We start from the raw sequence: 27,650 nt of genomic DNA, 5'->3' as shown, positions 1-27,650 counted from the left end.
GGCAATGATCACACCACTAAGAGGTTGAGGTTGCAAAGGAGCTGGAAAACATGGACTCTCGCACTAGACTCGTGGACTATGTCCCAAAGCGAACATTAAGAAGTTCTGAAATATTTGCCGAGAGCCCAGAATGCAAATTTCATTCATAAATGTGTGGCCAGCCTAGTAGGAATCAGTTTCAAGGCACTGTTTAGAGACAGGTGTGTAGTGTGGAGTGGCTGAGGCATAAGACTGAGGCTATCAGAGCACCTAACTCAGGAACCCTTTGCTCAGGTGGATGAGGCCCTCTGTGCCGTCTTCTATGAGGGACTTATAAGCCAACGGTCCAACTGAAAAGGGTGCCAAGAAGACCAATTAACATGACTGAATGCCTGAGAAATCTACCCCTGCTTACATAGCGTGGGTAAGCCCAAGCGAGGCCTTGACTATGTGAAGGGAAGATCCTACTAAGCGTTTGCCTTCTGTGTGACTGAAGACAGAACGGAAGAGAATGGACTTTGTGTTGCAACAGGAAGGAGTTAGGTCAGACAGCAAAAGAAACTACTTAGGACAAAAGTTGAGATACCAAAACATTGTTAAGTGGAATCTGTATGTCTTTTCTGGCTGTACATGGAGAAAACTAAACAGTTAATTCAGTTTCATGCTTTTTTAGTTTCCAGTGAGTGTGATGAGCAAGATGTCTGTCTTTTTCTTTCCAAATTCTTTCTTTTTGATTAAGATCTCCAAAGACCACATTTGGCCTACCTTTATCCCAGTGAACACCATTACTCAAAACGGCAAACTTTCTATATAGGAATGTATTTTAAAAATGATGTGAACTTCACATAACATAAGATTCACCAGTTTAAAGTATACATTTCAGTGACTTTTTGTACATTATGTTGTGCAACTATCGACGCTATCTAGTTCCAAGACACTTTAGTTACCCTGCAAGGAAACCCCATACCCATTCTACCCTCTAGCCCCTGACAACTACTAATATGCTTTCTGTCTCTATAGAATTGCCCTAGGAAAACATTTCTTTTGGAATCTTCTGAGTTGTGCATTTAACTTTCCACCTAGAAACTGTAGACTACTGAATGTATCTCTGTGTGTGTGTGTGTGTGTGTGTGTGTGTGTGTGTGTGTGTGTGAGAGAGAGAGAGAGAGAGAGAGAGAGAGAGAGAGAGAGAGAGAGAGAGAGAGAGAGAGAGAGAGAGAGAGAGACAGGAGGGAGTGGGAGAGACAGAGACAGAGACATCAGAATCAGCATTCATGAGAAATCCGTTTGATTTACATGGTCAAATCTATTTGAAATATTCACACAAAACGAAAAACAAAGAACATGCTTATTTTTAAATTAGATGTCTGTAATTTAAATTAAGTGTCTGAACTTAAATTTCTTAAGGGTCCAGTCAGTCATAGGTTATAGAAATGTCAAACAATTCTTGAAGTATGCCTATAACATTGAGAAAGGCTTTTGAATGGCAATATGGCTTTATAGCTCCTAAGTTAGGCTCAGAGTTTTCACTCCCAAACAGAAGCTCTGTCCGGGGTCAGAGGTCCTCCTGTAATAGTTGATAATAACCCCATTACTTTTATTTAGAGTAATGTTGTGATGACCATTCTTTATTCTGCGTTTGTCCTGGTGAGCACATCAGCTAACGCAGAGGAAACTTAGGATGCTTGACCAGTAAGTGAAAAAGCAACTTTAAAATTATAAAACCCCTTTTATTTGCCAAGCATAAATACTTATCAATCTTAAATTAGAATATGCATTTTATTCTGGCTGTAAGTTTTAAAAAGTTAACCTATTAACAAACTTAAAAACTTTCAAAGTGAATTGGAAAATTAATTTTAGGGCATCTATTTCTTGTAAACTGATTTAGAATTTACATGACTTTCTTAGTTATGATTACATTGACAGGAAAGTTGTGTGTGTGCGTGATTTTTTTTGTTGTTGTTGTTTGTTTGTCTTCTGGAAAAAGTATATAAGACTTTTGAAAGAAATCTTAATTTTCAGCCAGTCAAATGATTCCTGGAAGGACGAAGAGCCAGTTGGGTCTTGTGAGGTAAGCGGTGCTTTGTCATTCTAAGTGTCACCCCAGGAGATTACTGTCATTTTGCATTTGGGGATTTTTATTCCATTTTTCAATTCTTTTCCATTTCATGAGCCCCAATGAATATATCTTTACTGTTCCCATTAATAAAGATTTAGGATTCCTCTGCCAAAGCTCAAACACCTCACTGGTTTTGATGTTATGGATCTTGATTGTTTTCTTTCCAAAGTATCTTTTCTACATGCTTCACTGTAGTCTCCTATCTCTTCTTTTTACCATTCTCTGAGTTTTGGCTTCTGGGGACACCTTGATGACAGAGGAAAACAGACTCTCCATATCACATTTTGAGGTGTACGTAGCTTTTGTTCCTGCAAACACGTCTCAGGCCGTGTGTACCAATGTAAATTTCTAAAACCAGCACCTCTTTTAAGGCATCTGGAAGTTGGGAACCTCGCAATAATCCTCTGGTGGCACGTAAAAATCAATGTAAAGCACCGTGTTGCTGAGAGACGCTGTGGCATATGTGCAAATATCATTATCCCTTGCGCTTCGTTTGAGGACCTATCAACAAAGCTCATCTGCAGTTAAGAGATCCCCACGAAGTGGAGGGTTTAATCCATCAGTTCCCTCCCTCTGCAGTTCCCTCCTGTGAACGTGCCTTGGTTTCCTCAAAGATGTGACGCTGTTCTCCAACTTCTGAAGCCAACCCAAAATCTCCCTAGGAGGGGAGAGACAGGACTTGCAAGTGTTGTGGAAAGAAAGGGGAAAAGAGGGCTTGAAAAGGGAAAGGCAGTTAACAGTAGTAGCTAAACTGTAAATCCCCTATCTCTGCCCTCCAGACCACGTCCCAACCGAATCCAGCTGCACCCCGCCCGTTGACTTGTGGGGCTCCTGATTGAGAGTGCAGATACAGGACATATATTCATGCTTGTCTCCCTTCACTACTGGGTGTCAGTCCTGCTTGTGCTCAGGGGTTGGAAATTGGTTGGAGTTTCAATGTGTAGGATCCACTCCCCGGTTTTTGGCGAGATTGAGAAGGGTAAGGTAACAGGGGCTGGTGTGCTCCGGGACTTGGGCACGCGGCGGGGTGGGGCCGGGGGTTGGAAAACTCAAGGAAGGCCTAAGTCTGGTATTCTTGAGTCGTTCACCTGCCCCTTCATGAGGCCGCTGAATGGCTTTATCTGGACAGGGACACACTCAGGGACACAACTGGGATAACCGGTATTCCTGGTAACAGCCTGTCACATACTGGGGCATTTGGAGGAGAGGAGGGGAAAGGACGCGCAGGTGGGGGCGGGGGCGAGAGGGTGCTGAGGGAGAAGGAAGGATGGTGAGGGAAGTGCTGGGGCTGCTTTCTCCTCGCTGCATCTCCAGGAAGCCTTTAGAGACCTGAATTCTGGGCTGGGGTGGGTCTCTACCCCGCTGCTGGACTTGACTTTTCCAAGCCAACATTTACTCCTCTGAAGAGGGCTGGACTCTGATCTTTGCGCCCCTTCCTGCCCTTTGATTCCGGCTCTTTGAGAGAAGCCCCGCTATGCATGCAGTCCTGGGAAGAAAAGACCTTCTGGGCCGCAGGCGGGCCGGAATGGGAAGGCCAGGAACACGGCCTCTGTGACACGGATTACATTCATGTCAATACCTAGGTTAAAAATGATTGTCGTTAAAAAACAAACAAACAAAAAAGAGACCCACCCCCCCGCCCCCATCCCCCAAGCCCAGGCCGCAGCTTTGCACGGTGGCCGACCGGAGGCCGCCTGCTCCCCAGCTCGGCCAGGTGGCGGGTGCGAAGCACGTTCCTGCAGCGCCCGCCGCGGGGCTTCGCGCTCCTGCGCCCCGCCCCGCCGCGCCCCTGCGCCGGCCTCCCCTGCCCGCACCCCCGGCTCCCAGACCCACGCGCGCGGTAAAACCCGGCGAGTGGACTGAGCCGGGAGCAAGTCCCCGCAGGCCGCGCAGGTGGCGTGTGGCCAGGGGGCCGCAGGAACCCCGAGTGGCAGCCCCTGCGAAGGGCGTGGAGGCGGCTGGGCGCTGGGGTCCACAGACGCCGGCCTCGCGCCGCGGGGACGCCCGGGTGGCCCTGAAATGGAGGGGGCGGAACAGAGCCGGCGGCCGGAGGGAGCCCCGCCCCGGCCGGGTATAAGGGCCGGGCTCGGCCCGAGGCGGCCGCGGCGCCAGCGGGGGCATCGGGGCTCCGGCACGGCTTGGACGGCCTTGTTGAGCCCCCCACCTGCTTCCATAAGGCTTTGCCTTTCCAACTTCAGCTACAGTGTTAGCTAAGTTTGGAAAGAAGACAGACAGAAAGAAAAAAAAAAAAGACCCTCGGGCCGTTTGTCTCTTATTTGTCCTAGTAGTCGTTGGGGTCTTTTTGCACCAGGCTGTTGTGTTTTCGGCGGTGCTCTCCTCAGTTCCTTGCACTCCAGTCCACAAGCACCTCAGCAGGGGCAGCGGCCGTAGCAGCGCAAGAGCAAGCGCGGGACGCCTGGTGTCATGACCAAGGCAAGAGAGCAACACCGCCGGGGAGGAGGCCGCGGTGAGTTGACCGGACGCGAGCGCCGCAAACCCGGGGCGGGCGGCGGGGACCCCCGGCGTCCCGCACTTGGCGGCGCTGTGGCTCGGCGGTTAGCTAGGGCGCTTCGCTGCTCGTCCGATTCCTATTTTGGTGGGAGTCGAGGAGGAAATGAATTTCAGGGTGTGGGAAGAGGGGCTTGTACGCAGGCAAGGATGGAGTAGACTGGGACACTGGCATTGCCTTGTGTTTTGTTTTTTTTAAATGGAATTAAAGAATGTTGAAACATAGAGCTTTCCTCCCTGTGTGTGACATTATGCAGTGACTGGCCAATAAACGGGTCGTGCTGAATTTGAGTGTTGACTTGATAACATGTGCATGGTTTGTCACTCACAGAAGTTTTTTAGTAGCCGCGTTTAACAAGAGCAAATGTATACACATGCCAACCTCAGATCACTCAAGTGATTAAATATCCTTTTTGTCTTCCGCGGTGTGTCTTTGCAGGATCCTTTGCAAACTACCTGACCTCTGCAAAATTCCTTCTCTACCTTGGTCATTCTTTATCTACTTGGGTAAGTGAGAGTGTACAGTAATTCTTACAACATACTTACACAATTTCTTGTTTCCTTTCATTTGGGCCACTTATTTTAAACCATCTTCCAGTTGTGTCGTGAAGCTGAAGGCAGAACTCATCCAAACACACATGCTTTAATGAAAAAATTAATTTCACCAAAGGTATTTTCTCATAGGTGTTTGGAAATGCTATTTAATTATTGGGTGATACCACTTACTGTAGACTGACAACTATCCAAAGACAGGGTTCAGTAGGACAGGGATATTTGCATTGTGTGTACATTGTGTTTTGCATTAGTAGGCTTAGTAAATGGTGATATCTGCTACCAAGAATGTTCTTTCACATTTTAAGATATTTCTCTGTTTTCTTCTTTTGTTAAATTTATAAATTCCAGCATACTGCACTATGAAAATACAGCAGAATAGTGAAGTGACTGACTCAGGCTAAAAATAACATTCTAAGATTAATTTAAATACAATTGACCCCAAGAATAAGTATCTGAGTGATGAAAAGTCTGGTCTTTATAAATGTTATCTGTAGGTAGATATGTGTGGGGTATCTCAAGCTATCTTAAAAATCATCATCCAGTGAAAATCAGCAACTGACTCATAACTCTTACTTTGACTTGCTCTTTGGTCTTGGAAGAGTTCCAGTGTTTCTGTGGGCCTGGGTTCTTTTCATGAACCCCTCAAAAAAGAATAATCCCAAAAGGATGTTGGATGTGTATTATTTAATGATGATTAGAATCTTTAAAATTAAACAATTGTTTATTGTTTATTGTTTAAAAGCAATAAGCCTGAATATATTCTATTTGTGCCTCGTATATATAACATTTAATTAAAAAGATACATGAGTAAGGATAAAGATTTTGGAGAGTAAATTTTGTGAATGTTGTTTTGTTTTTAAATTGGAACATTTGTTGTGTCATCCTTAAGACATGAATGTATACTGTCCTATGAGTAAATCTGTACCCCATGCCTTTAGGAAATTATTAAGCTAGGTTATCAGCTCTAAGAAATAGCAGTTCAAAGATGGCCTTTTTAGGAAGGCAAGCTCTTGTCTTCCTAGAGGCTTAGGGAGGAATGACTGCAAATATGTGTAAACAAAGTAGCATTGGTGTAGGTTTATTTCATTTCCAGTAGCTGATGATTCTAAGGAGAAACCTAGTGAAACTATCCTTAATAATCTAAACCAATAGTTTGTTCTTCTAATTTAATTTAGTAAGTACTAAGTATAGAAAAAACCAATAACAAGTGATGGATAGGATCTGAAATTCTTATCATGTGGTCTGAACCTATATATTAGGGGAACCATGTATCTCATTTCCAAATACAGATAAGTTTAGGGTTTATGTGATCTTGGGAGGGCAGATTTGTCAAAGGAGTGGAACTGTGGTTGTTCCAGGAGGATTTTTTGTCATGTTAATTAAAAGGCCCACAAGAAAAGTGACAGATGCTTACTTACCCCAATCTTACAATAAATGGAGCAAAGGGAGTTCTTGCAGGAAATTTGAATAAAAAACAAAACAGCACAAAACAAAACAAAACAAGCCTGCAATTACAACCATATGAAGTTTAGAGGGTTTTTGCTTCTTTTTATTGCAAAGGATTACAAAAAGAGGAATGCTCTCTAACTCTAAATAATTCTACCTGTTGAGTTTTGTCTCCCACTTGACACTCTGCCTGATTTTATTACAATAAAATATGTGTGCTTATGTATATACATCTATCTATCCCCCCACCAACTCTGCCAAACCATAGTTTCCTATACACTGAATACAGAGGTGTTGGAGTAGAAAGTTATATGCGGGTAGATTTGTGTAGGATTGAATGTTTTTCACTTCCAATTTCATTTCTTTCTACCAGTGGATCAATAAATACATTTTATTCTATACTATCAGAACACAAAGTACTGTAAGAAGTGGATTCTGTCATCAAGGAGCTTATAGTTTAGTGTGGACTTTAAAAAATATATCTAATAACAAAAAAATAACTAATAATGTAAGGCAGTGAAAAAGGGTGGCCAGTTGTTTACATCTTATGTCATTATCCTGTGGACTGTCTCCATTTATACCCCAGATGTCTGCATGGCACCATCCCTTACTTCCCTCAGCTCCTGGCTCATAGAGGTCTCTGTAACTACTTCAGGCAAAATGCCACCTTCCAGCCCCACCTGATTTGATTTTTTCTCATAGCATTTACACCACTTGATTTATTCTAGATTTGTTTTTGGTCTTTGCTTACTGGGATGCGAGCTGTGTGAAAGCATGGACTTTGATTTTTGTGTACTGCTGAATTTCTACTGCCTACAGAGTAGCCTCTCAATAAATATTAAGTGACTGTGATTGCTCATTCACTGATGTTCAGCTGATTTTCAGCTCAGTCCACTGGGTCTAGATGGACGTGTAAGCAAATCATCAAAGTATGCTGAGAGCTTATGGGAAGGCAGGAAATGGACATAAGGAAGGAATGGGTGGACTTGAGATTGCACTGGGTCAACATTTGCTTAGAGTTTACCTGATTCTTGGGCTTTGTGAGCATATAATCTGTTGCTTCTTAAAACCTAAAGCCTTTGGAAGTTAGGGTAACTGGAACAATTTTACTCCTTTCCATCAAGAAGGTGACGTGCCCTATGGGGATAAGCAAGAGAGAAAATTTTCATTTAATGTTTTGATGGCCTGCTCTAGAGGAAACTAAACTAATTATTTTGGAAAAAGAATAGGAGAAAACAAAACAACACAAAAGAAAGAGGCAATTGTAGAAATATTTCTTACTCTTTAGGCTAAGAAAGCGGAAGTTCGCTCATGGAAGCAACCTATCATTTGGGACATTTATGTGTTTTTGTCTTTTCCTTGGGAGCTCTTCAGAGGAATGGAGATTAGGATAAAGTACCTCCCTTCTTCCCATCACATTTTATTCTAATCAAATCTAAATTTGCTCCTCATGTTAAGATTAAGAAAACAGCTTTATTTGCTATTCATATTAACATCTTTATCTTAATATATACACTTGTATTTTTATTGGTTTCAAGCAGATTGTATGTGTATCATATGTTTTTAATTATTCAGTACAGTTGTATTTGAAACTAACAAGTCCTACTCAGTTCGAAACATTTTTTTTTTTTATGATCAAAGCAAACTTTGAAAAATTGCTCTCTCAGAAATATTAATCATGGTACATATTAACATTCACAGAACAAATATACTTGAACATTTACAGAAAACATATACTAAAAATATAGTTGATACATCAGTCTAGTTTTGCCACCAACTCTGTATTTACTCGTTCACAAGTGGGATTCCCTGCATATCCACCCCTGTGTTGATTCCACAGTTGTTTGTTATGTGTCTGCTCTGGGCCATGCACTGTGCTGAGGGTTGAGAGTGCAGACAGTTCTAGAGCTCACATTTCAGACCATTAAGTGAGAATCATTTTTTCAAACATGGTGCTGCCATTGGCTTCCAGTGTTTGTTTTAACATTTATTTGATTATGTCCACTCTACCCACCAAGGCCCTAATCTTATGCTAATTTGAAATTGTGGTTCTAAAGTATGTTCCTAACCCTCTATACCAAGGATTTTTTACCTTGGCACTATTGACATTTTGGGCTGGGCAATTTTTTGCTGTGGGGGACTGTCCTATGCATGGTAGATGCTCGTAGGCCTCCTTCTCCCAGTTGTGAAAACCCAGGACAGCTCCAGACATTGCCAAGTGGCCCCTGGAGGGTAAAATCACCCCCCCCCCCGCCCCACTTGAGAAATACTGGTGTACATGAAATTCATTGTAAATGATTGCTACTGTGCATGGACATCAATTTAAGTTCTGAATGCAAAATATTATTGTCTTGGCATTATTACATTTTTAAAATCATTTTACATACCAGGATAATACTTTGCTCCTGATACATTAAATGTATCTGGAAGATGTTAACAGACTTTGGAAAGAATGAGGAGTGTAAGTACTTCCACGTAGGGTCAAATCCATAAGGAACCTAGCCTGGGAATGTAGTTTCCTGGACTAATTTCCAGGGATAGAATATGATTGTTGTCCTATTTTATGTGAGCCTCAGAAGTCATGGAAAGAGCCTAAAATCTCATAATAAAGTCCATTATAGATTTCTTATATATTAACTTACCTGACTCATTTAAAAATTTGTCATTCCATATTTTTCAGTAAAGAATTCGAAATTCCCTATGTACGCTGGAATGAAGAAATAAGTAGTTTTGTCCCCTTTCAAAACCAACCTGTATTAAAATGTTAAAATAACTATTTGCTTAATGCATTGATTTTTGGTATCTTCATTCACGTGATGCCAGAATTTCCCATATTAATTTCATCTTTCTGATTGCCCTGCTATTTTATGAGTTTGAAATTTACTTGTGAGAAAGCATAGATTTTAGAATATTAGAAGTAAAAGAAGCTTTATAAGTCATATAGTCCGTTCTTATCATTTTATAATTTGGGAAACTAGCTTTTTATTTTTTTGACATTCTAGGCATACTGATGTTTCTGAAGTGTACTGTAGTTGCATTCTGATTCAGCAGCAAACTACTTTATGAGGAGAGGTGAATGCTAGGCCTGGGTGGAAACCTGAAACACACAGGAACAGGTTTTGTCTTCAAATACTTTCTTGGGTCTGGAAACTACATCTTTTTTATAGAATGAAAAGGATTATGCACTTTTCATTAATACGCTTTTTCGGGTTTACTTAGTAATTGGGCAAGAACATTTTCCATTGTGCCAGGATGCACTGTTTTAACACCCGACCAGTATTCAATCCATAGAGGAAGAGTTGACTTTGAAAAAGCTCATGCTGTAGCCAGAAAGTGCCCTTTTGATAAGGAAGCAACTTCCTGAGTATAACTGGTGAGAAACTAAAACTGTCTCAGCACAACATTTTCTCTTCTTTCCTTATTCAAGGGAGATCGGATGTGGCACTTTGCAGTGTCTGTGTTTCTGGTTGAGCTCTATGGAAACAGCCTCCTCTTGACTGCAGTCTATGGACTGGTGGTGGCAGGGTCAGTTCTGGTCCTAGGAGCCATCATTGGTGACTGGGTGGATAAGAACGCCAGACTTAAAGGTGAGTATTGTTACAGCGATGCCTTTGTATTCATAGGACCACTGGCACTCACCCCATGCAGGCCTGCATGCCACACTTGAGTGATGGGAAATTTGGTGGCAGCACCCCTGCCAGGAGGGTCCTGGGGCTCCTGCACAAGGTTAGGATGCCAGGATATGGAGTTTACAGGTTTTTCTTTTGGTGTCTTTGGCTATTCATACATTCCAAATGTTAATGATTAACACCATAGCACTTTTCTGAGAACCATGTTAAACATTGAAAGTTTGCTTAACTCTGGCATCCTTTCTAACCATGACTTACACTGGAGATTTTTAGTGTGAGGTTCCTGGGACAGTGTGTACATCTGTCCTGTGGTTACTGGTTTCATATAGAGATGTGTGGAGGGGCATTGAGAACTGTAGATTCACAAGAGAATATCTGAGTCTGGATCATGGAGAGCTGAATCATAAATTTTTGAGGGAAAAGAAATGATAATGTATTAATATTAATATTTATTCTAGAGCACTAATACTGAGATCTTTCAGTTTTATATAGGAAAGAGAGACAGTGATTGAACGATTCAGTTATTCAGAATAATAGGGCAATGTGGACAAATCATTCAGGGCAAAATTTTCCTGAATTGCTCACCTGACAATGCCAAGATCTGGCTGTGTTTGTCTTAGGTGCTGGAGAAAGACGGAGATATCATTAGTTTCTTTCAGTGTAGATGAAAGATGACTGCTCCTGGATGGAAAGCACTTGGATTATCAAATTCCAGGACTTGATGTTATTAGCAAAATGGTCAAGATGGGCATTTTTTTGTTTTGAGAATGAGCAGTTCAAAATGCATATGCAAAAAAGTTTTGTACCCTAGAAAAGATTCCTACGTATGTACATAATTATAAATAGGAAAATGGAAATATTATTTGTAGAGTCCTTGAACTTTATGATTGCTGAGCACTGAAATTATAGGTTAGGAAAAATATTGAGTTGGATGAAGGAAAGTGTGGTGGGCTAGCAATCTCCCACTTAACCCATGTAATCAACTCATATGTCACCCTCCATGAGAACCTTCTCTTGTGTCTCTAGGCCAAGTTAACCATTTCTTCCTCTGTGCTCTCATCAGGCTTTGTTAATCCCTATACTATTGTACTTAGAATTATCTGTTCACGTGTCTGTCTTTCCTCTGGTCTGTGGAGTCCTGAAAGCTGAGAACCTCATTCAGTTGGTATTTATTCCTTGTGCAATGCATGAATACATCAATGAATGAGTTATATGTTGGGATTTTATTTCAAACTAATTTCAGAAAGCAGTTTGTTTTATCTTGAAGCTTTGATATGACCTTCCAAGCCAGAAAGAGCTTTACTGCCCTTGAAGACAAATGCTGTAATTATACCTTACATATACAACTCTATGTCTTTCAGAGTACCTTAATAAGTATTTGAGCATATGATAACTCTGTAAAGTAAGGAAGGCAGGTATGTACTGGTATCCTCACCTTATAGACATGGGCATAAGAAATATTAGGCATCCTGTCCTGGATCGTCTACCTTAGTAAGTGGCAGAGAAAAGACTAGAAGGTGTCTTACCTGTATATTTACCTGTTCTTATTCTAGCACTTTATCTACGTGGGTGCCTCACTGCAAGAAAATTGACACTTTCTGTGAGGAAAGGTATAGCTTAGAATTTCATAACAATGGCAAATAGTGTGCCAAAACAACAACAACAAAAAACACTGCTGCTTTATTCTTGACAAATTTTTACATGTCTTTTCTATGTATTCATACCGCCTTATATTACCAGATTCAGCCTGCCATGTAGGGGGCTATGGATTTCATGATCTTCTCCTTAACCTTCTCCATCATCTTCTTACATGTTCTTATTCTAGCTTAAGCAACAAAGAGCTGAGAGATGGATCTTGTCTATGTAATATAGTTCTGTTTATAATAGTAAACTTTCATGAGACTAAACTAAATGAAAATATGGTCATTATGAATGGCTTCAGTTAACAGAGAAAAAAAATGATGAGCACTTCATCATTCCGTCTGTCGGGTGTCATATGCTGGGTCCTAGAAATAGCTGAGGCAGGATTTACTTCAGGAATTTTTTCTTTTTTATAGTAACTTGAACAGTAGTACTAATATTACTACTACGTTAATGTAGTAGAACAGTGATATGTGGATAAAAACAGCCCCATTGGGACACTTTGGTGTAGTGTGTAATGAACACTGTTTCTCCCTCTGTGCAGTGGCCCAGACTTCGCTGGTGATACAGAATGTTTCGGTCATCCTGTGTGGAATCATCCTGATGATGGTTTTCTTACATAAAAACGAGCTTCTGACCATGTACCATGGATGGGTTCTTGTAAGTTCTCAGTGAGATTCTAAAAGGCAGAAAATTGAACATCTGATAGTGGTAAAAGATGAAAGAAAATCTTTTGAGGCTAGGGAGTATCTTTTTGCAAATGGAACCTTTTAATATTGATCTCTATGTCTACTTTAATATCCCTTAAATTTTCTGTTTTGTTTTATTCTCCCATAATAGATACTCATTAATATTGTTTGAATTTAAATTTTGTCCTATTAGGTTTTTTTCCTATTTGTTTTGAGTGGCACGTCTAAGAGTTTATTATATTTAAATCAGTCATGATTGTGTGCTTCCAGTAATAATTGGTATTTCTTTTTGTGGACATGGACTGGATAGCTTCTCACACAATGATTTCATGAGAGTATGATGGAAAAGAGAGAGAGGGGTATAGTGGAAAGCAATGGATTTGATGTCACTATTGAGTCTTATGTATGTTTGGACTGGTATTGTAGAGTTTCAAAGCCCGTTAGGACAGTAGACATCTTCTAGTCTATTCCCTTCATTTTGTTGATGAAAAAAAACTGAGACAAAGTGAAGTTAGTCCATTGTCATGCAACTAGAAAGTGTCAGAACTGTCACTTAAAAATACAGGTCTTCTCACTTCCCCTTTAATGTTTTTTCCAAAAGAGATATTTGTGGGGGAAATATGCAAAACTACCCCTATGGTAACACTTTATGATACCTGGCACATAAATATGCATATGACTATTATAATTTTTATATTATATGGACTATAGATGATAGGAATCAGAAAGATATTATGCCCTTTAACTTGATCACTGGTATTTATTGTTTCATTTGTAAAATGAGTTTTTATAAATAAAATTGAAGTCAAAGTTTGATTATCATGCACCAAAGACCATTTTAAAATACATTGCACAGTGAGGTGTTAAGTACAGTGTGGTAAAACTGACATTTTAACTCAATTTTTCCCTGTAATTCTTTAGACTTTCTGCTATATCTTGATTATCACTATTGCAAACATTGCAAATTTGGCCAGTACTGCTACTGCAATCACAATCCAAAGGGACTGGATTGTTGTTGTTGCAGGAGAAGACAGAAGCAAATTAGCAGGTAATTTGGTTTTCTCTTTTAACTAAATGGGTTATGTCAGAATTCACTTTAAATCAGAGGTAATAAATGAGACTATTTCTGGGTATTTCTTAAGAGCAATAAAGTGAAATCATAGTCTTTTTTTTTTACAACATTATCAGTCTCAGTGCAAAGATTTATCTCACTACTATGAAATTAATTTATAGGAAGTTAAGTTACAATAACTTCTCTATTATTCTATGCAAACCTGGCAAATTTGTTGATGAACATTTCTTTTGAGCTCTTTCTTTTTAAAAATTGTTTTTCTTTTTAAAAAATTTTGTTAGCTGTCTCTAAATGTTCACTTAATATTTAGAACAGTGAAAATTTGACATGAGATTTTTATTAGTCATACTAGTGATGTTATTAGCAGTACTTACCAGTCATACTGTGGATATTTTTCTCCAAACCAAATGGAAACAACTAATTCTAGAAGAGATTCTATAAGTTAATTTCTTCTACTTTAAAGTTATAAAGTATAACTTATGTGCTCGCTTCGGCAGCACATATAAAGTATAACTTATGTATGACGTAAAATAATTGCAGTTACGTATATTAAAGAATTAGAAGACAGAATGCAGTTTTTAAGAAGCTTACACTCTTACTTGTTATTGGACACATATACAAGCGGCCAAAGACAGATGGGAGAATGCTTACAAAGTATCATGTCCTATTACAGCAATATTACTTGGGCTCAGAATAACCTCCCTCCCTCAGTACTCTCTACCTGCCCCTCATCCAGCACACAGACACAAAGTGGACTGATAATTACACAGGGTAAAGGAGGAGGGGTACAACTATCTATTGATCAGATCAGCTGAATCAACTCTGCTGGTCATTGAGATAATGGGTATCACAAACACATTGCCCAACTATCCTAACAGGCAAGAAAAGCATTCCTGATGACTTAAATAGCTTCTGGGACACAAAAGGCAAGATTAGGTGCTGGGGTTAGCAAGCAACTTTGTTTGACTGGACAATGTGGTTTAAGAAGGAAATAAGATAGAAAGGAGGTGGTGAGAGAAGGAACAAAATCTGTGGAGGGTCTAGAAGAAGAAAAAGAATTCGCTTAAATCATCACTTTGTGGTAGCAGTATTATACGTAGGTAATAATACCACAATGACTTTAGAGGATGATGTGTGCCCAGGATGAATTGGGCACGTGTGAATCTGTACTGCAGGAAATTCTCTCTGGAGCTAAAGTGGTGATTCTCATTTATTTTTCTTCCTGTGATCATTTAGTACTATGAAATAATTCTGTATCTCTTTTTGTCACATTGAACTGTAAGATAAGGTTTTGTCCTTTTTTGTGTTTTTTGTTTGTTTACTTTCTCTTTTTAACGTACTCTTTTAGGTATGTACATGTCCACATTTTAAAATTCAAAGGGTCTAAAAGGATATATTTTTAAAGTAGAGCACATATCTGTTAGAATATATTTTGGGGGGAAAGTTGGCTTTGGAAATGATTTTCTTTCCCTGATCTGAATTTCTTAACTCATTTATACTCTGTGAAGTCTGAACAGTCTGTTAAAAAAAAATATATATATATATATATATATATATATATATGTATATATATATATATATATATATATATATATATATATATATATGCTGAGTAATGATGAAGTTACTCAGAATCTTTAGTTGTTTTTATAAATAAATAAAACAAACAAAAAAATCAAAGATTCCACATAACTTTGTGGGTCTTTTTGACTATGAAGTGATGTCCCAGAACAAATACATGACTGCCCATTTCTCAGCTCTCTTTCTTTGTATTAGGAATTATTGCAGAGTGAAAGGCCAGCTCTTCTATTTTCTAGCCTTCTGGAATTTCTCAAGTTTAAGAGAGGAAGTAAGCAGCCTGTTGACCTCTTGTCCTCTGTACGTTAGCTGTTAGCAAGTGGTGCTTTTACACATCCAGCCAGCAGTGCAGATGAGTAGCCTGGTGAAGAACAAACTCCCATGTTGTCTTTCCTCAAGTTTTTGCCCCAGTATTTGTATTTGTGTTAATTAGCAACCATCTTTCAAAACAGGATTCAAACATTTCTTTAGTTCTGAGGGTCCACAAGGGTCTCACCATGGCTTTTTGGTTCCATTTCTGCTCTAAGGCAGAGTTGAAGAACAAAGAAAAAGGAAAAATAGAAGAGAGAATGGGGGGGTCGGGAAGTACCCAGAGAGGGAAATTCCAGGTACCTCTCAGGTTGTGTCTGTACACAGGGGTACCTGCTCCAGAAGGGAATCATTTATGTTCCTCAGACTGATTTTTGAGGTTGCCAGCAAAGCAGGAACCCAAGGGATCGGGGCAGAGACAGCTGAACCTGTGTGTGGGTTGTGGGTGCTTTGTGGTGTGTGTTTGTGTGTGTGTGTGTGTGTGTGTGTGTGTGTGTGTGTGTGTGAAGGGGAGGGGTGTGCACATAAAGAGGAAAGGTGAGCTGGATGCTAAGTGCTCCCATTCCCTTATCCCAGTGTTTCTTGATTTCAGAGTAGGTTTTAAAGTTAGGAGTTGTATCCCTGAGGATAAAGAACAAGAGAAAATTTCTCTAAAGGTTACAAAGTTCTAGAAGTTCAGGGGTATCAGGCTAAAATATAGCTGTTAACGATCTAGTTTAGACAACTCCAGAGAAGCTATTGTTTTTCACATCTAGTTAATCTGTTAACTATCTTGTCTAGGCACTTGCTATAGTGTTTTGTCGAAACATTCCCTTGTGCCATGACATTCAGCCGGTCAAACCTGTTTGATTCACTTCCTATTCCCAGATATTTTACTCCATCTGTGTTTTATTTCCTTTCCTATTTCCTTTGTTAATCAATCTTTATTAATAGCTTCTGAGGTTTTTCTTGTCCACCATTTTAATGAAAACACCTGCTAGTTAGCTTGATCAGGTAAGGTTGATACATTTCTTGTTTGAACTCTATTGTCTAAAAATTGATTTCATATTTGAGGTACGCAAACCTGCTGGTTGCTATTTGCTCAGCAAATCCACTTTTAAAAATTACTATTCTATGAGATGTACTATACTCTTTATAAGAGCATGTAGTTATTTAATGCCATAGTCTGTGCCACAGCTGTAGCTGAAACCAGTTAAATTAGTTTTAAATGAGCACACATTTGCCTGTTTACAGAAGAATAAATATAAGTTTGTAAAGAGGATATGTTTGCATCTTCAGAGGTCTGTTTCTTGTCTAGCCTTTTACAGGTACAATGACTGGGTCTTTTTCAAAAAGTATTATTCAATTCATTCTGCTGCAGAAAAATAAAAGCTGCCTTCTGACACAACATTACACCTAAACATTAAATTCCTAAGTATAATATAAAAGATAGAAATTGGTGGCATTAGGAAGCTTCGTGAGCACTTGAAAATTGAGGTAGTAAAAGAATAACAAACCACTGTAAATAAATTAATTTTGTTGTTCTTGGGCTTTCGGATCCAAGTGTATATTTTCATTAGTACTTGACTTTTGGATTCAAATTATTGAGTTATTTGGGTCAATTCTACATTTCTGTTAGCATACAAGTTGGAAACTTACTATTGGGAGGTCAAAGGAATTTAGTGAAGCCTCTGCAGAAACGGTCACGTATAAGTTGGATGAAGACTGCCTTTGCCTCTCAAGTGAAAGGTGAACTGTATCAAAGTTCTCCTGTTATCATATAAGTATTATACACTCATAGGACTAATTGGAAGGTAATTTAGGACCAGGAAGAACTACAGAAGGAATAAAGGTAATTTTCAGTTAATGTACTTTTAGTCACGTATTGCTTTTTCCGTCTGGTGCCCCACATGATTGAGCAGGACTTGTGTCATTAATTTTTCCACTCTGTGAGATAGAGAATGAGACACTCGCTAATTTTCTTGACTTCCTCTCCTTTATTTTGTATCCACTCTGACTCAGCTATATATTCCCATGGTCGTGCCCTAGACCTTCTCGGCATCACTAAATCCTCCCCTTCCATTATCTCTACCGTAGGCATCCAAGTCTTGAACTCCCACCTTCTATCTTTCCAACGCACTCCTGATACCCCACGCCCAACCTGGCTGTTGCCTACAAGTCCTTAATTCCACTACCTTTTCACTGTTCATGACCTCTCTTGTCTCGCTTCCTTACCCACTTTACATTCCAAGGTCAGTTATTCTGACCACATGATCGCCTTATAGCATGTACCCTCAGCTTCCTTGCCCCTCACTCCTTCCGTTGCTTTCCCGAGACTCTGGATAAATGCACTCTCCACAGTAGAACAGGGCTGGAGAAAAACACACACCCTTGCTCACTGTTCTTAGAGTTCATGACCACTGGGTCCAAGTTGGCTCTTTCATGCTGCCAGATGATCATACTATTTTCTTTGGACCTTTCCTTTTCTCACTTTCCTAAAGGACTATTTCTTACTTTCTCCTTTATCTGTGCACATTTAGTACCCCCTCTCCCATCCTCACTTTCACTGAGGAACTTGCTTTGTGTTCCACTGAGAAAAAGGAAGAAATGAGAACTATCATGTGCTCCCACCATCACATCGCTCTTTCTGCTTGGACTGGAAGCCATACACGTGGCCTATACTCTTGCTGCTGTCGAATTATTTGTGTTCCTATCTAAGAACAACTCTTCCACTTTTGCAATAGACTGAAATGCCATCCCTTCTCATCTATTGTATCATTCTCAGCAGCATGTAACATGCTGTATGAATATCCCTGTCTTTACCCCTCCCCACTCCATTTCTTTGTTCTCCTTTTCAGTGGAACTTAACAAACAGAGATATCTATGCTCACTCTTTCTAATCCCTTTCCTTGGTCAGGGCCTCACTTTTCATAATGCTGGGGGGAGGGGAGGCAACAATCACATTGTGAATCCAGAGTGCGCCAATTACTTAAAATGTAATATAAATAGTGTCCCTTGGAGTGGGCACAGTCTCTTAAATCATCTCCAGTCAGGCATTTGCCCTTTTTGCTCTACCCAAACTACTCTTTGCGAGGCTCCCCAATACCTTTCATGTGGCCAATCAAGAGCTTCTTCTCAGTGTTCACCTTTCGTGACTTATTAGCAGCACTTGCCAATTGATAACTCCCCCTTCTTTAAAACATTGTCACCTTTTAGCTTTTAGGACATCAAACTCTCCTGGTTTTCTCCTCTCTGGTTATTTTCTTCTCATCTTCCTGACCAGTATTGACAAACCCTGGCATGCTCAAGTCTCAGTTCTCAGACCTTGTCTCTTCTTAGTCTCCACTCACTCCCTTGGTGATCTCATCCAGCCATGTTGCTTTAAAAATCAACCAGCTGATGACTCCCAAATCTGGTGCATACTTCTTCCCTAAACTCCAGACCGATTTATTTAACCACTGCCTGCTTGATTTGGCCTCTTGCATGACAGTCAGCCTATCAAAATCAAAATCTCTAGAAGCAAACACTCATTATTTTGCCCCAAACCTGATTCTTCCCACACCTTCTCTTTTTCAGTGAGTGGCAACTCTCTCCTTCCAATAGCTGCTCAGGAAAAAAGTTTTAGAGTCACCCCTAATTCCTCTCTTTCTCTCATATATCGTATCTAATCGGTTTGCAAGTCTCAGGTTTTCCCTTTAAAGTATGTCCCAGTGTGTATTTCTCCATGTCCATTGTTGTGTCCTGGCCCATGCTGCTATCATCTCCCACTTATCTCTGTGTCTTTACTCTTGTCTACCACCTCCCCCCACCCTCACTCTACAGTCTTTTCTCAACACAGCAGCCAAAATGAACCTTTGAAAATATGTCACACTGTGCCATTTCTCAGTTCGTAAGCTTCCAAAGGTTTTCTGACTCATTTATTGTAAACATTAAGTCCATCTAATGTTCACAAGGCCTTAACTGACTGGACCAGTCTACCCTCCCTCTCTGACCTCATCTCTTCCTATCTCTTTCCTTCCTTGCTCTGCTTCAGTCCTACTGGCCTCCTTGCTGTTCCTCTGACATTCTGGGCATGCTCCTCCTGCCGCAGGACTTTGGCACTTCCCTTGGTTGGGAATTTTCTTTTCACTGATATCCACATGACTCACTCTTTTGCCTCCTACCACTTCATGTCTTTGCTGTGATGCTATCTTTTTACAGAGCATTCTTCCTTGACCTCACTATATTTAAAACTGAAATTTCCCTTTTCCTCTGAGCACTCTCTATGCCCTTTTGCCGCTTTATTTTTCACCATGATATTTCACGAACATCTGACATGCTGTATATTTATATGCTTGTTGATTTATTGTCTTTCTTTTCCCATGGAAATGTAAACTCAATGAAGACAGGAAAAGATATTCTTCATTTTCATTATAGTACCAGAATGGTGCCCAGCTCATAATAGGTGTTTAATAAATTTTTGTTGGGGGGGAAAAAAAAGAATGTATTTCCACAATTGTATTCATTTTAAAAGCCGATGTTAGACTAATAAAATCCCAACGGAATCAAATTTTTGAGGCAAATTTAATATGAATTGATCCACACAAGAAGGAATTTTCTAAGAAAATGGTTGTGGTTTGCTCATAGAGTGCTTTTAGGAATTTATATTTTAGGAATATACACGCTTGGCCTCTGAGTTTGTATTATACAAGTGGGCAGTCTTTCTTTGACAAGTTTGCACACTTATCTGCATCTTTCCTCCCCACTGTAGATATGAATGCTACAATACGAAGGATTGACCAGTTGACCAACATCTTGGCCCCCATGGCTGTCGGCCAGATCATGACATTTGGCTCTGCAGTCATTGGCTGTGGTTTCATTTCGGGATGGAATTTGGTGTCCATGTGTGTGGAGTACTTTCTGCTCTGGAAGGTTTATCAGAAAACCCCTGCTCTAGCTGTGAAAGCTGTTCTTAAAGTAGAGGAAGCTGAGTTGAAACAGCTGAATTTACACAAAGGTAAACTCAACACAGGGATCAATCCTTTTATTCTGATACTCAGACCTTTGATGTTGGTGAGTACCAAAACTATTTTGAATTTATATCAGATTTTAGTACCACTGACCGCCTGCATGAGGTTAAATATATCACTTTGGTAGATGAGTGAAAACACAGGCTTTTGAGGGGCTGAGAAAGGATGCTAGGTGAAACCCCAGGGGGTTGGAATGGAACCCATGACCCGTTTCCTTAATATAAGCAGTAGACACAGAGGGGAAATTACTTGAGGGATGGCTGGGAAAAGTTAAGCCATAGGACTGGGAATAAAAATGAGAACAAGAGAATTCCTAGGAGACGATGAAGAGGGGAGTGACATGCCATTTGTAGGTGATTTGTGGGACAGTGGGAGGGACTGAAGACATGAAGGTGGGCGTTTCCCAGGAAGAGGAAGATGGACTTCTGGACAAATGGAATCTTAACAGCACCCCAGAAAATGCGATGCTTTGTTTTTCCAGACAGTTATTGTATTTTTATCTGATGAGTATTACTTTAGTGGGAGTATAATTTCTGAGAGAGAGAGAGAAAGAGAGATAGAGAAAGAGAGAGCGAGAGAACATGAGCAATTGAGATCAATAGTATTTTATTTAACATAATTGCTACTTGGAGATTGTTCCAAGGCTGGAATACTTAGATTGGAAAAAAGAAAATACATACTACATTCTAATGGCAAAGGGTACCCCTAGGGGAGGGAAAGAAGGGAAGAAAATATACGGAGTAAAATAATTGGCTTTTTTCCCCAAGCCCTCTCCCCCCAAATAATGATGTCTTTTGTTAACAGAAACTGAGCCAAAATCCCTGGAGGGAACTCATCTAATGGGTGAGAAAGACGCCCCCATCCATGAGCTTGAACATGAGCAAGAGCCAAGCTGTGCGTCCCAGATGGCTGAGCCCTTCCGCACCTTCCGCGATGGGTGGATCTCCTATTATAACCAGCCGGTGTTTCTGGCCGGCCTGGGCCTTGCTTTCCTCTATATGACTGTCCTGGGCTTTGATTGCATCACCACAGGGTACGCCTACACTCAGGGGCTGAGTGGGTCCATCCTTAGTATTTTGATGGGAGCATCAGCCATAACTGGAATAATGGGAACTGTGGCTTTTACTTGGCTACGTCGAAAATGTGGCCTGGTTCGGACTGGTTTGATCTCAGGATTTGCACAGGTTTCTTGTTTGATCTTGTGTGTGATCTCCGTGTTCATGCCTGGAAGCCCTTTGGACTTGTCTGTTTCTCCTTTTCAAGATATCCGTTCTAGGTTCATTCAAGCAGAGCCACTGTCCACAAATATACCTACAGAAATTCCTGAAATCATCTTTACAACTGAAATGTACATGTCCAACGGGTCTGAATCTACTAATACTGCCCTGGACGTGTACATGGGGCCTAAATCCGAGTCCATAATCTCTGTCAGTCTGCTGTTTGCAGGCGTGATTGCTGCTAGAATTGGTAAGACATCTCCTTTTGTATATTAATGAATTAAAGTGTCTAATTGCACTGTGGGTTCAGAGGATTCAATAATAAATGATCTGAAATACTCCTTGAATGTTAATTTAAGCAAAATCCACTATTGATCCTTGTGTATAATCCTTGTGTATAGTCTTTCATTATGAAATTTTTATTTTATATTTAAAAAGACTATATTTGTGTATGTATATATCTACATATATTTTGATAAAACATGATTGGGGCTTGAAAAAAATTTCAAAATGGGTATCTTAAATATTACTCTTTCAATGTTATTTAATTCTTTAATGGATATTAACTATAATAATTATATATTATTTATTAGTAATTTACAATCTTTATATTGCAATAACTTTACCAAAAGGACTATAATTTAGAGAATATTTGTACGGGACAAGGTAAAAAAGATAGTATTTCTGGTTTAATTTTTTTTAAAAAAGATACGGTAGTTAGAAAACCAAATCTTTCAAAGGTCTTCTCTAGCTGATATGTATGTATACTTTGCCAAACAAATGGATTTTATAGCGCTGGAAGGAAACATAATATAAAGACTTCTTACAAAGCAAAACTGAAGTAATCATTAATAGAGTATTGATGAATTATCTCCTCCTGAATTCATTCTTGAAATGAAACCATTATTTATCTTGTGATACAAAGTGGTTTATTAATTTATCAAAGACATTAATATTCAAGTAAGACAGCTTTATTGTAGAGGCGTTAGAACCCAAGCTGTAAATGTAACAATGGTTTAAAGTTTCCTTACACTTTAACCATAACAATATATTAGGTCCTTTCGTTTTAAACTTTAAAAATACTAGTACAATCATGCGCCGCTTAATGATGGGGGTATGTTCTGAGAACTGTGTCATTAGGTGATTTTATTGTGTGAACACAAACTCAGATAGCATAGCCTACTACACACCCAGGCTACATGGTGTCGTCTATTGCTCCGAGGCTACAAGCCAATACAGCGTGTCACTGTGAAAAACAATATAAGACTAAATCAAGCACAAGAGAAAATGATTCAATCACAGTAAACAGGAGATATATGAGGCTGCGGCTGGCCTAACACAGCATACTGCTTTACAGCAAACTTTTTTTTATAAGTAGGAAGAGTACACTCTAAAATAATGATAATGATCATAATACAGTAAACACACAAACCAGTTACAGTCGTTTATTATTATCAGGTATAATACATGCTGTACATAATTGTATATGCTGTACTTTATACAACTGGCAGCACAGCTGGTTTTTTCACACCAGCATTACTACATGTAACGCATTGTGTTACCATGTCACCACCATGGCTGTAATGTCACTGTATAGCTCCATTATAATCTTACTGGACCACCATTACATATGCAATTCATCACTGACTAAAACATTGTTATGTGGCATATGACTGTACTTACAATATCTCTCATTTCAGAGTTTGGCTTTCATAGTATGAATGATCACAGAAAAAACAGAATTAAGAAGTTTTTAGATGAGACTTATTTTTGACTAGTGGCTTTAGAAATCATTTCTTAGAGCCACTAATAACCCAGTATTTATTAATGAAAAATAATCCTCGAAGTCAAGGCTATGTTAAATACATATATGGTGACTTTAAAGTAATAGTGCTAAAATGTGTATTTTGCACATGTCAACAGCTTGTAAGTTATAAATCTGAAATATATGGCTATAAATTTTAGAGTTTGAATATGTCTAAAAAAATATCTTTTATTATAGGTCTTTGGTCCTTTGATTTAACTGTGACACAGTTGCTGCAAGAAAATGTAATTGAATCTGAAAGAGGCATTATCAATGGTGTACAGAACTCCATGAACTACCTTCTTGATCTTCTGCATTTTATCATGGTCATCCTGGCTCCAAATCCTGAAGCTTTTGGCTTGCTCGTGTTGATTTCAGTCTCCTTTGTGGCAATGGGCCACATCATGTATTTCCGATTTGCTCAGAAAACTCTGGGCAACCAGCTTTTTTCCTGCGGTCTTGATGAAAAAGAGGTTACAAATGACAATCAAACTAATTCATCTGTTGTGTAACACAGTTTTAACTGTTGCTATCCCTGTTACTAGATTACACAGAGCACGTGTACCTATTTTTTACTTCAGAATTCCAATAAGTGGCTGGGGGTCTCTCTCTGGTTTTAACACAATGATACCTTGAGGGCTAAAAGCTATTTAGGAAACCTTAGTCAGCAGAAATAAATTGGTTAATTTTCCTTACATTTAAAGATGGAAAAAAAAATACAGGAAAAGGACAACTCAGTTTAAATGTGGATACTAAAATGATGACACTGATTTTCCCTATTTCTCATGAGTAGATAAACTTTTACATAAAAGAGTGGCTAGCCAGGTGAATTAAGTTATTCTTTGGCAGATATTAATTATCTGTACTAGAATTCAGATATGTCAGTTTTCCCTAAAACTCACTCTTATTCAAATCTAGCTCATTTACTTCTTTGGTATTTTATTATGTTTTATTATAAAAATAAATAAGTTCTGCTCCATGTACTAAGATTAAAGTTTGATAACCAGTATTATCCTTATTGATCTTAAGGGATTTACATATATGTAGAAAAACAAAAAAATTCACTAGAATTCTCTAATTGGGTCTATGGTTTAACTTGAGAGAGCACCTTCATGTTTTTATTATCAGATAGGGCAAAATATTGCGTTAAGCATATGTAGCACTTTGTAAAATGGCTATCATGTAAGCTGCAGGTATAAGCAAAACTATAAAAGTAGATTTATAACACAGTGAATGCATAATGACTTCAAATTTGCAAGTAGTTTGGTCATAGAAACTAGAAGCTAAAAGTCACACAGAAGGGCAAGATCTGAAGTTAATTCTCCTTAATGATCTCCATCTTGGAACATGAGGGAGTCAGCTTTCTGCCTGGTTGGTTAAACGTAGAAAGCAAGCCCACACTTGGAAAGGTTTTGTTTTGTCAATCACTTGATTTACTTTGAACACGCTGGGGTAGAGCATTTTTACTTTTACTGTTTTGTACCCAAGAGTTATTTTTAAATGTATCCCTTTTAAATGTCTTTGAGAAGAATGGAGGAAAGAAAACTTTTGTATATATTTTTAAAAACTGTTTTACAAGTCATTTTGCAACATGCCAGTACCAACATGGTACTTTGCCTTAACCGTTTATGCACTTTCATGGAGACTGCAGTATGTTGCTATGAGCACTTTCTTTATCCTGGAGATTTAATCTTTTTCTTCTTTCTATGGTATGACATAATGATTTGCTACACTGTAAAATCTTTGTAAAATATTTCTATATAAAAATATTTTAAAAATCTTCCTGAATTGCAATCTCCAATTATTTAAAATTGCTTTTGTTATATATCATCTGTTTTAGATAATGTATTTTTTTCTCTATAATGAGCTACAGTTTCATAATGACTCATAATGTCGAGTGTTACCTCCCTGTTCATAGATCTAGTTTATGGTGGCTTGGGTAAAGCTATAGTAAACGTGAGGCCCAGTACTCTTTCTTTGACCTTGAAGAAGTCACATTAAATTCCCCCAGTTCTATTTTCTCTTCTGTAAATTGGAGATGATAGTATAAAACCAATCCTACCTACCTAATATCTTTACTGATCGAGTCAAATTAATCATGTGGAAGCAGTTCCTGGACTGGCCGGTGAGGTACTATTATATTACTAGAAGCTGGACCTAACTAATGACAGTTAAAGATAGATTCCTGCTGATAGTTCAGAGAGAGTAGAGCCACATTTCATATTAAGCAAACATTTGCTGATCTGTGTCACAAAATGATGGGTCATGGGACGCAGGTATGATGCAGACATAGTTGATCAGAGGTTCCTTTTCTTTCCCCTAAAATTGTGAGCTTGAGGACTTCTGGCATCACCCTGTAACTACTGATCTGCCCGTGACTTTTGAACAGACAGTAGATGCCTGTGTTAGGTTTGGCTGCTGTCTGGAACAGGTTACTCACTCTCCCAGCTGGGGTTGGAGATCTGCCCTGAGTGTTTGCAGCTGTAACCGAGGGCTTATGACCTTGTAAAATGAATAGAGCCATGTTAGCAAAGGTCTCAGCTCTTAATATGGACATTTTGCCAGACTGTTGAACTTAGAGAGGCCGGGTGTAGGAGGAAGGAGCATGAAGTTGGAGAGTGAATAGGAATTTTTACAGCTGCCTCCTTATCTTTGCAGAGTACTGTTCAGAGCAGGAAGAAGAGGGAAGTGGAAGAGAATCTGCTGGCTGGACAACCTTTGCTATTTACTGCCCGAGGGCATAGAAGTAGGGCAGGGGTACATCATGACAGGGGGTGTCAGCGTCTGGGTGTGTTTCTAAGTGGAGAAGCGGGATGACAAACTCAAATACCTACAGGGTCAAAATAGATTAGATATAGGAAAATAGTCTTTCATTTAATATGTAATTGCATTTCACAAAAGTACCACAGTTAAGTATGTTTCCACTTAAAAACATTCATTACATTTTTTTCATGCTTTTCTCTGTTCCATGCAGGCTTCTTACTGTGGTTAAGCTCTTTCAACATAGACATCCTTTGTTTGCATATTAAACACAGGAAAGCCATGTTCATTTCCATAAAGAAATATGCCAATTCCCTTTTTTTTTTTCCTTGAAACATTTGGCTTGCTTGATATTCCTTTCATTACTGCCCCACACCCTTTAAAAAAAAGAAAAAGATAAGGGTACAAGTAAGAAATTACTTCCCTATTTACCATAAGACGAAAAGCAATGCCAGATGTGTACTAAATGGAGCGTGGCACTAGAAGTGCTGTGGGGGAGGTAAACAGAGTGTGGTTAGGGCAGTGGGGAGCAGGAGAGCAGGCACCAGGCTCCACGGGCAGCTGCCAGCAATCTCAGTTGCCATGAAGGGATGTGGGCCCTGTGTTGTCATATATTTTATCTCTCAAGAGAAGCTGGGAATCTGGAGTTTTGTGTTAAATCTCCAAATTCTTAAATACTTACAACTAATTTGAAAATGCTTTTCTAGCCAAATAAAAATACATTGTGGGCCAGCTGTCAGTCACTCATGGGCTGCCATTTTTTGAGCTTTCCTCTAAGAGGAGGATTTGTGAACAAGAGAATGGTATTTGAATAAAGTGTAGGAGGAGATGAGTTATATTTATAAGAAAATTGTCGAGCACAGAGAAAAAGAACGAATCGAACAAACTCATATTTACGGTGAAAAAATGTTAAGCTATCAGGTATCCTTTGTTGGAGATCATTTAAGATCAAATAATCTACACATTTATTACTTGCAATATTGATGTCAGTGAGAATTCTGCCCCGTAGCTCTTTTTTAATTTTAATTTTTAAAATTTTTATTTAATTTATTTAGGTGACATTGGTTAGTAAAATTACATAGGTTTCAAGTATACAATTCTGTAAAACATCATCTATATATCACATTGCGTGCTTACTACTCAGTCAGTTCTCCTTCCATCACCATATATTTGATCCCATTTATCCTCATCTACCACTTCCCTCCCCCCTTACCCTCTGGTAACCACTAAACTATTGTCTGTGTCTATGAGTTTTTGTTTATTTGTGTCTTCTTCATTTGTTGTTTTCAGTTTTATATCTCACATATGAAAGAAATCATATGGTTCCCAACTTTTTCTGTCTGACTTATTTCATTT

The 27,650-nt window shown here is 39.1% G+C and overlaps 1 protein-coding gene across 1 annotated transcript; it reads left to right on the top strand.

Annotated features, from left to right (window-relative positions):
- Positions 1-4,158: 4,158 nt before the first annotated feature.
- SLC40A1 (solute carrier family 40 member 1) lies at positions 4,159-25,549 on the top strand. The gene is made up of 8 exons (XM_081052634.1): positions 4,159-4,565; positions 5,046-5,113; positions 10,035-10,194; positions 12,422-12,537; positions 13,488-13,614; positions 20,255-20,500; positions 21,318-21,980; positions 23,733-25,549. Exons 1-8 carry the CDS (start codon positions 4,523-4,525, stop codon positions 24,044-24,046), a joined length of 1,737 nt encoding a protein of 578 aa, XP_080908760.1. The 5' UTR covers positions 4,159-4,522; the 3' UTR covers positions 24,047-25,549.
- Positions 25,550-27,650: the final 2,101 nt, after the last annotated feature.

The sequence above is a fragment of the Rhinolophus hipposideros genome (genome assembly GCF_964194185.1).
Source record: "Rhinolophus hipposideros genome assembly, chromosome: 6".
Classification (NCBI taxonomy): domain Eukaryota; kingdom Metazoa; phylum Chordata; class Mammalia; order Chiroptera; family Rhinolophidae; genus Rhinolophus; species Rhinolophus hipposideros.
This window is presented reverse-complemented; position numbering and strand designations above follow the sequence as displayed.

What these genes read in the sequence shown, in the direction of transcription:
- SLC40A1 (XM_081052634.1), top strand. Translation starts at nt 4,523, where the DNA reads ATGACCAAGGCAAGAGAGCAACACCGCCGGGGAGGAGGCCGCG. An exon ending in TAAGAACGCCAGACTTAAAG is followed by an intron (nt 10,195 to 12,421) that starts GTGAGTATTGTT and finishes CCCTCTGTGCAG; the next exon opens with TGGCCCAGACTTCGCTGGTG. An exon ending in TGTACCATGGATGGGTTCTT is followed by an intron (nt 12,538 to 13,487) that starts GTAAGTTCTCAG and finishes GTAATTCTTTAG; the next exon opens with ACTTTCTGCTATATCTTGAT.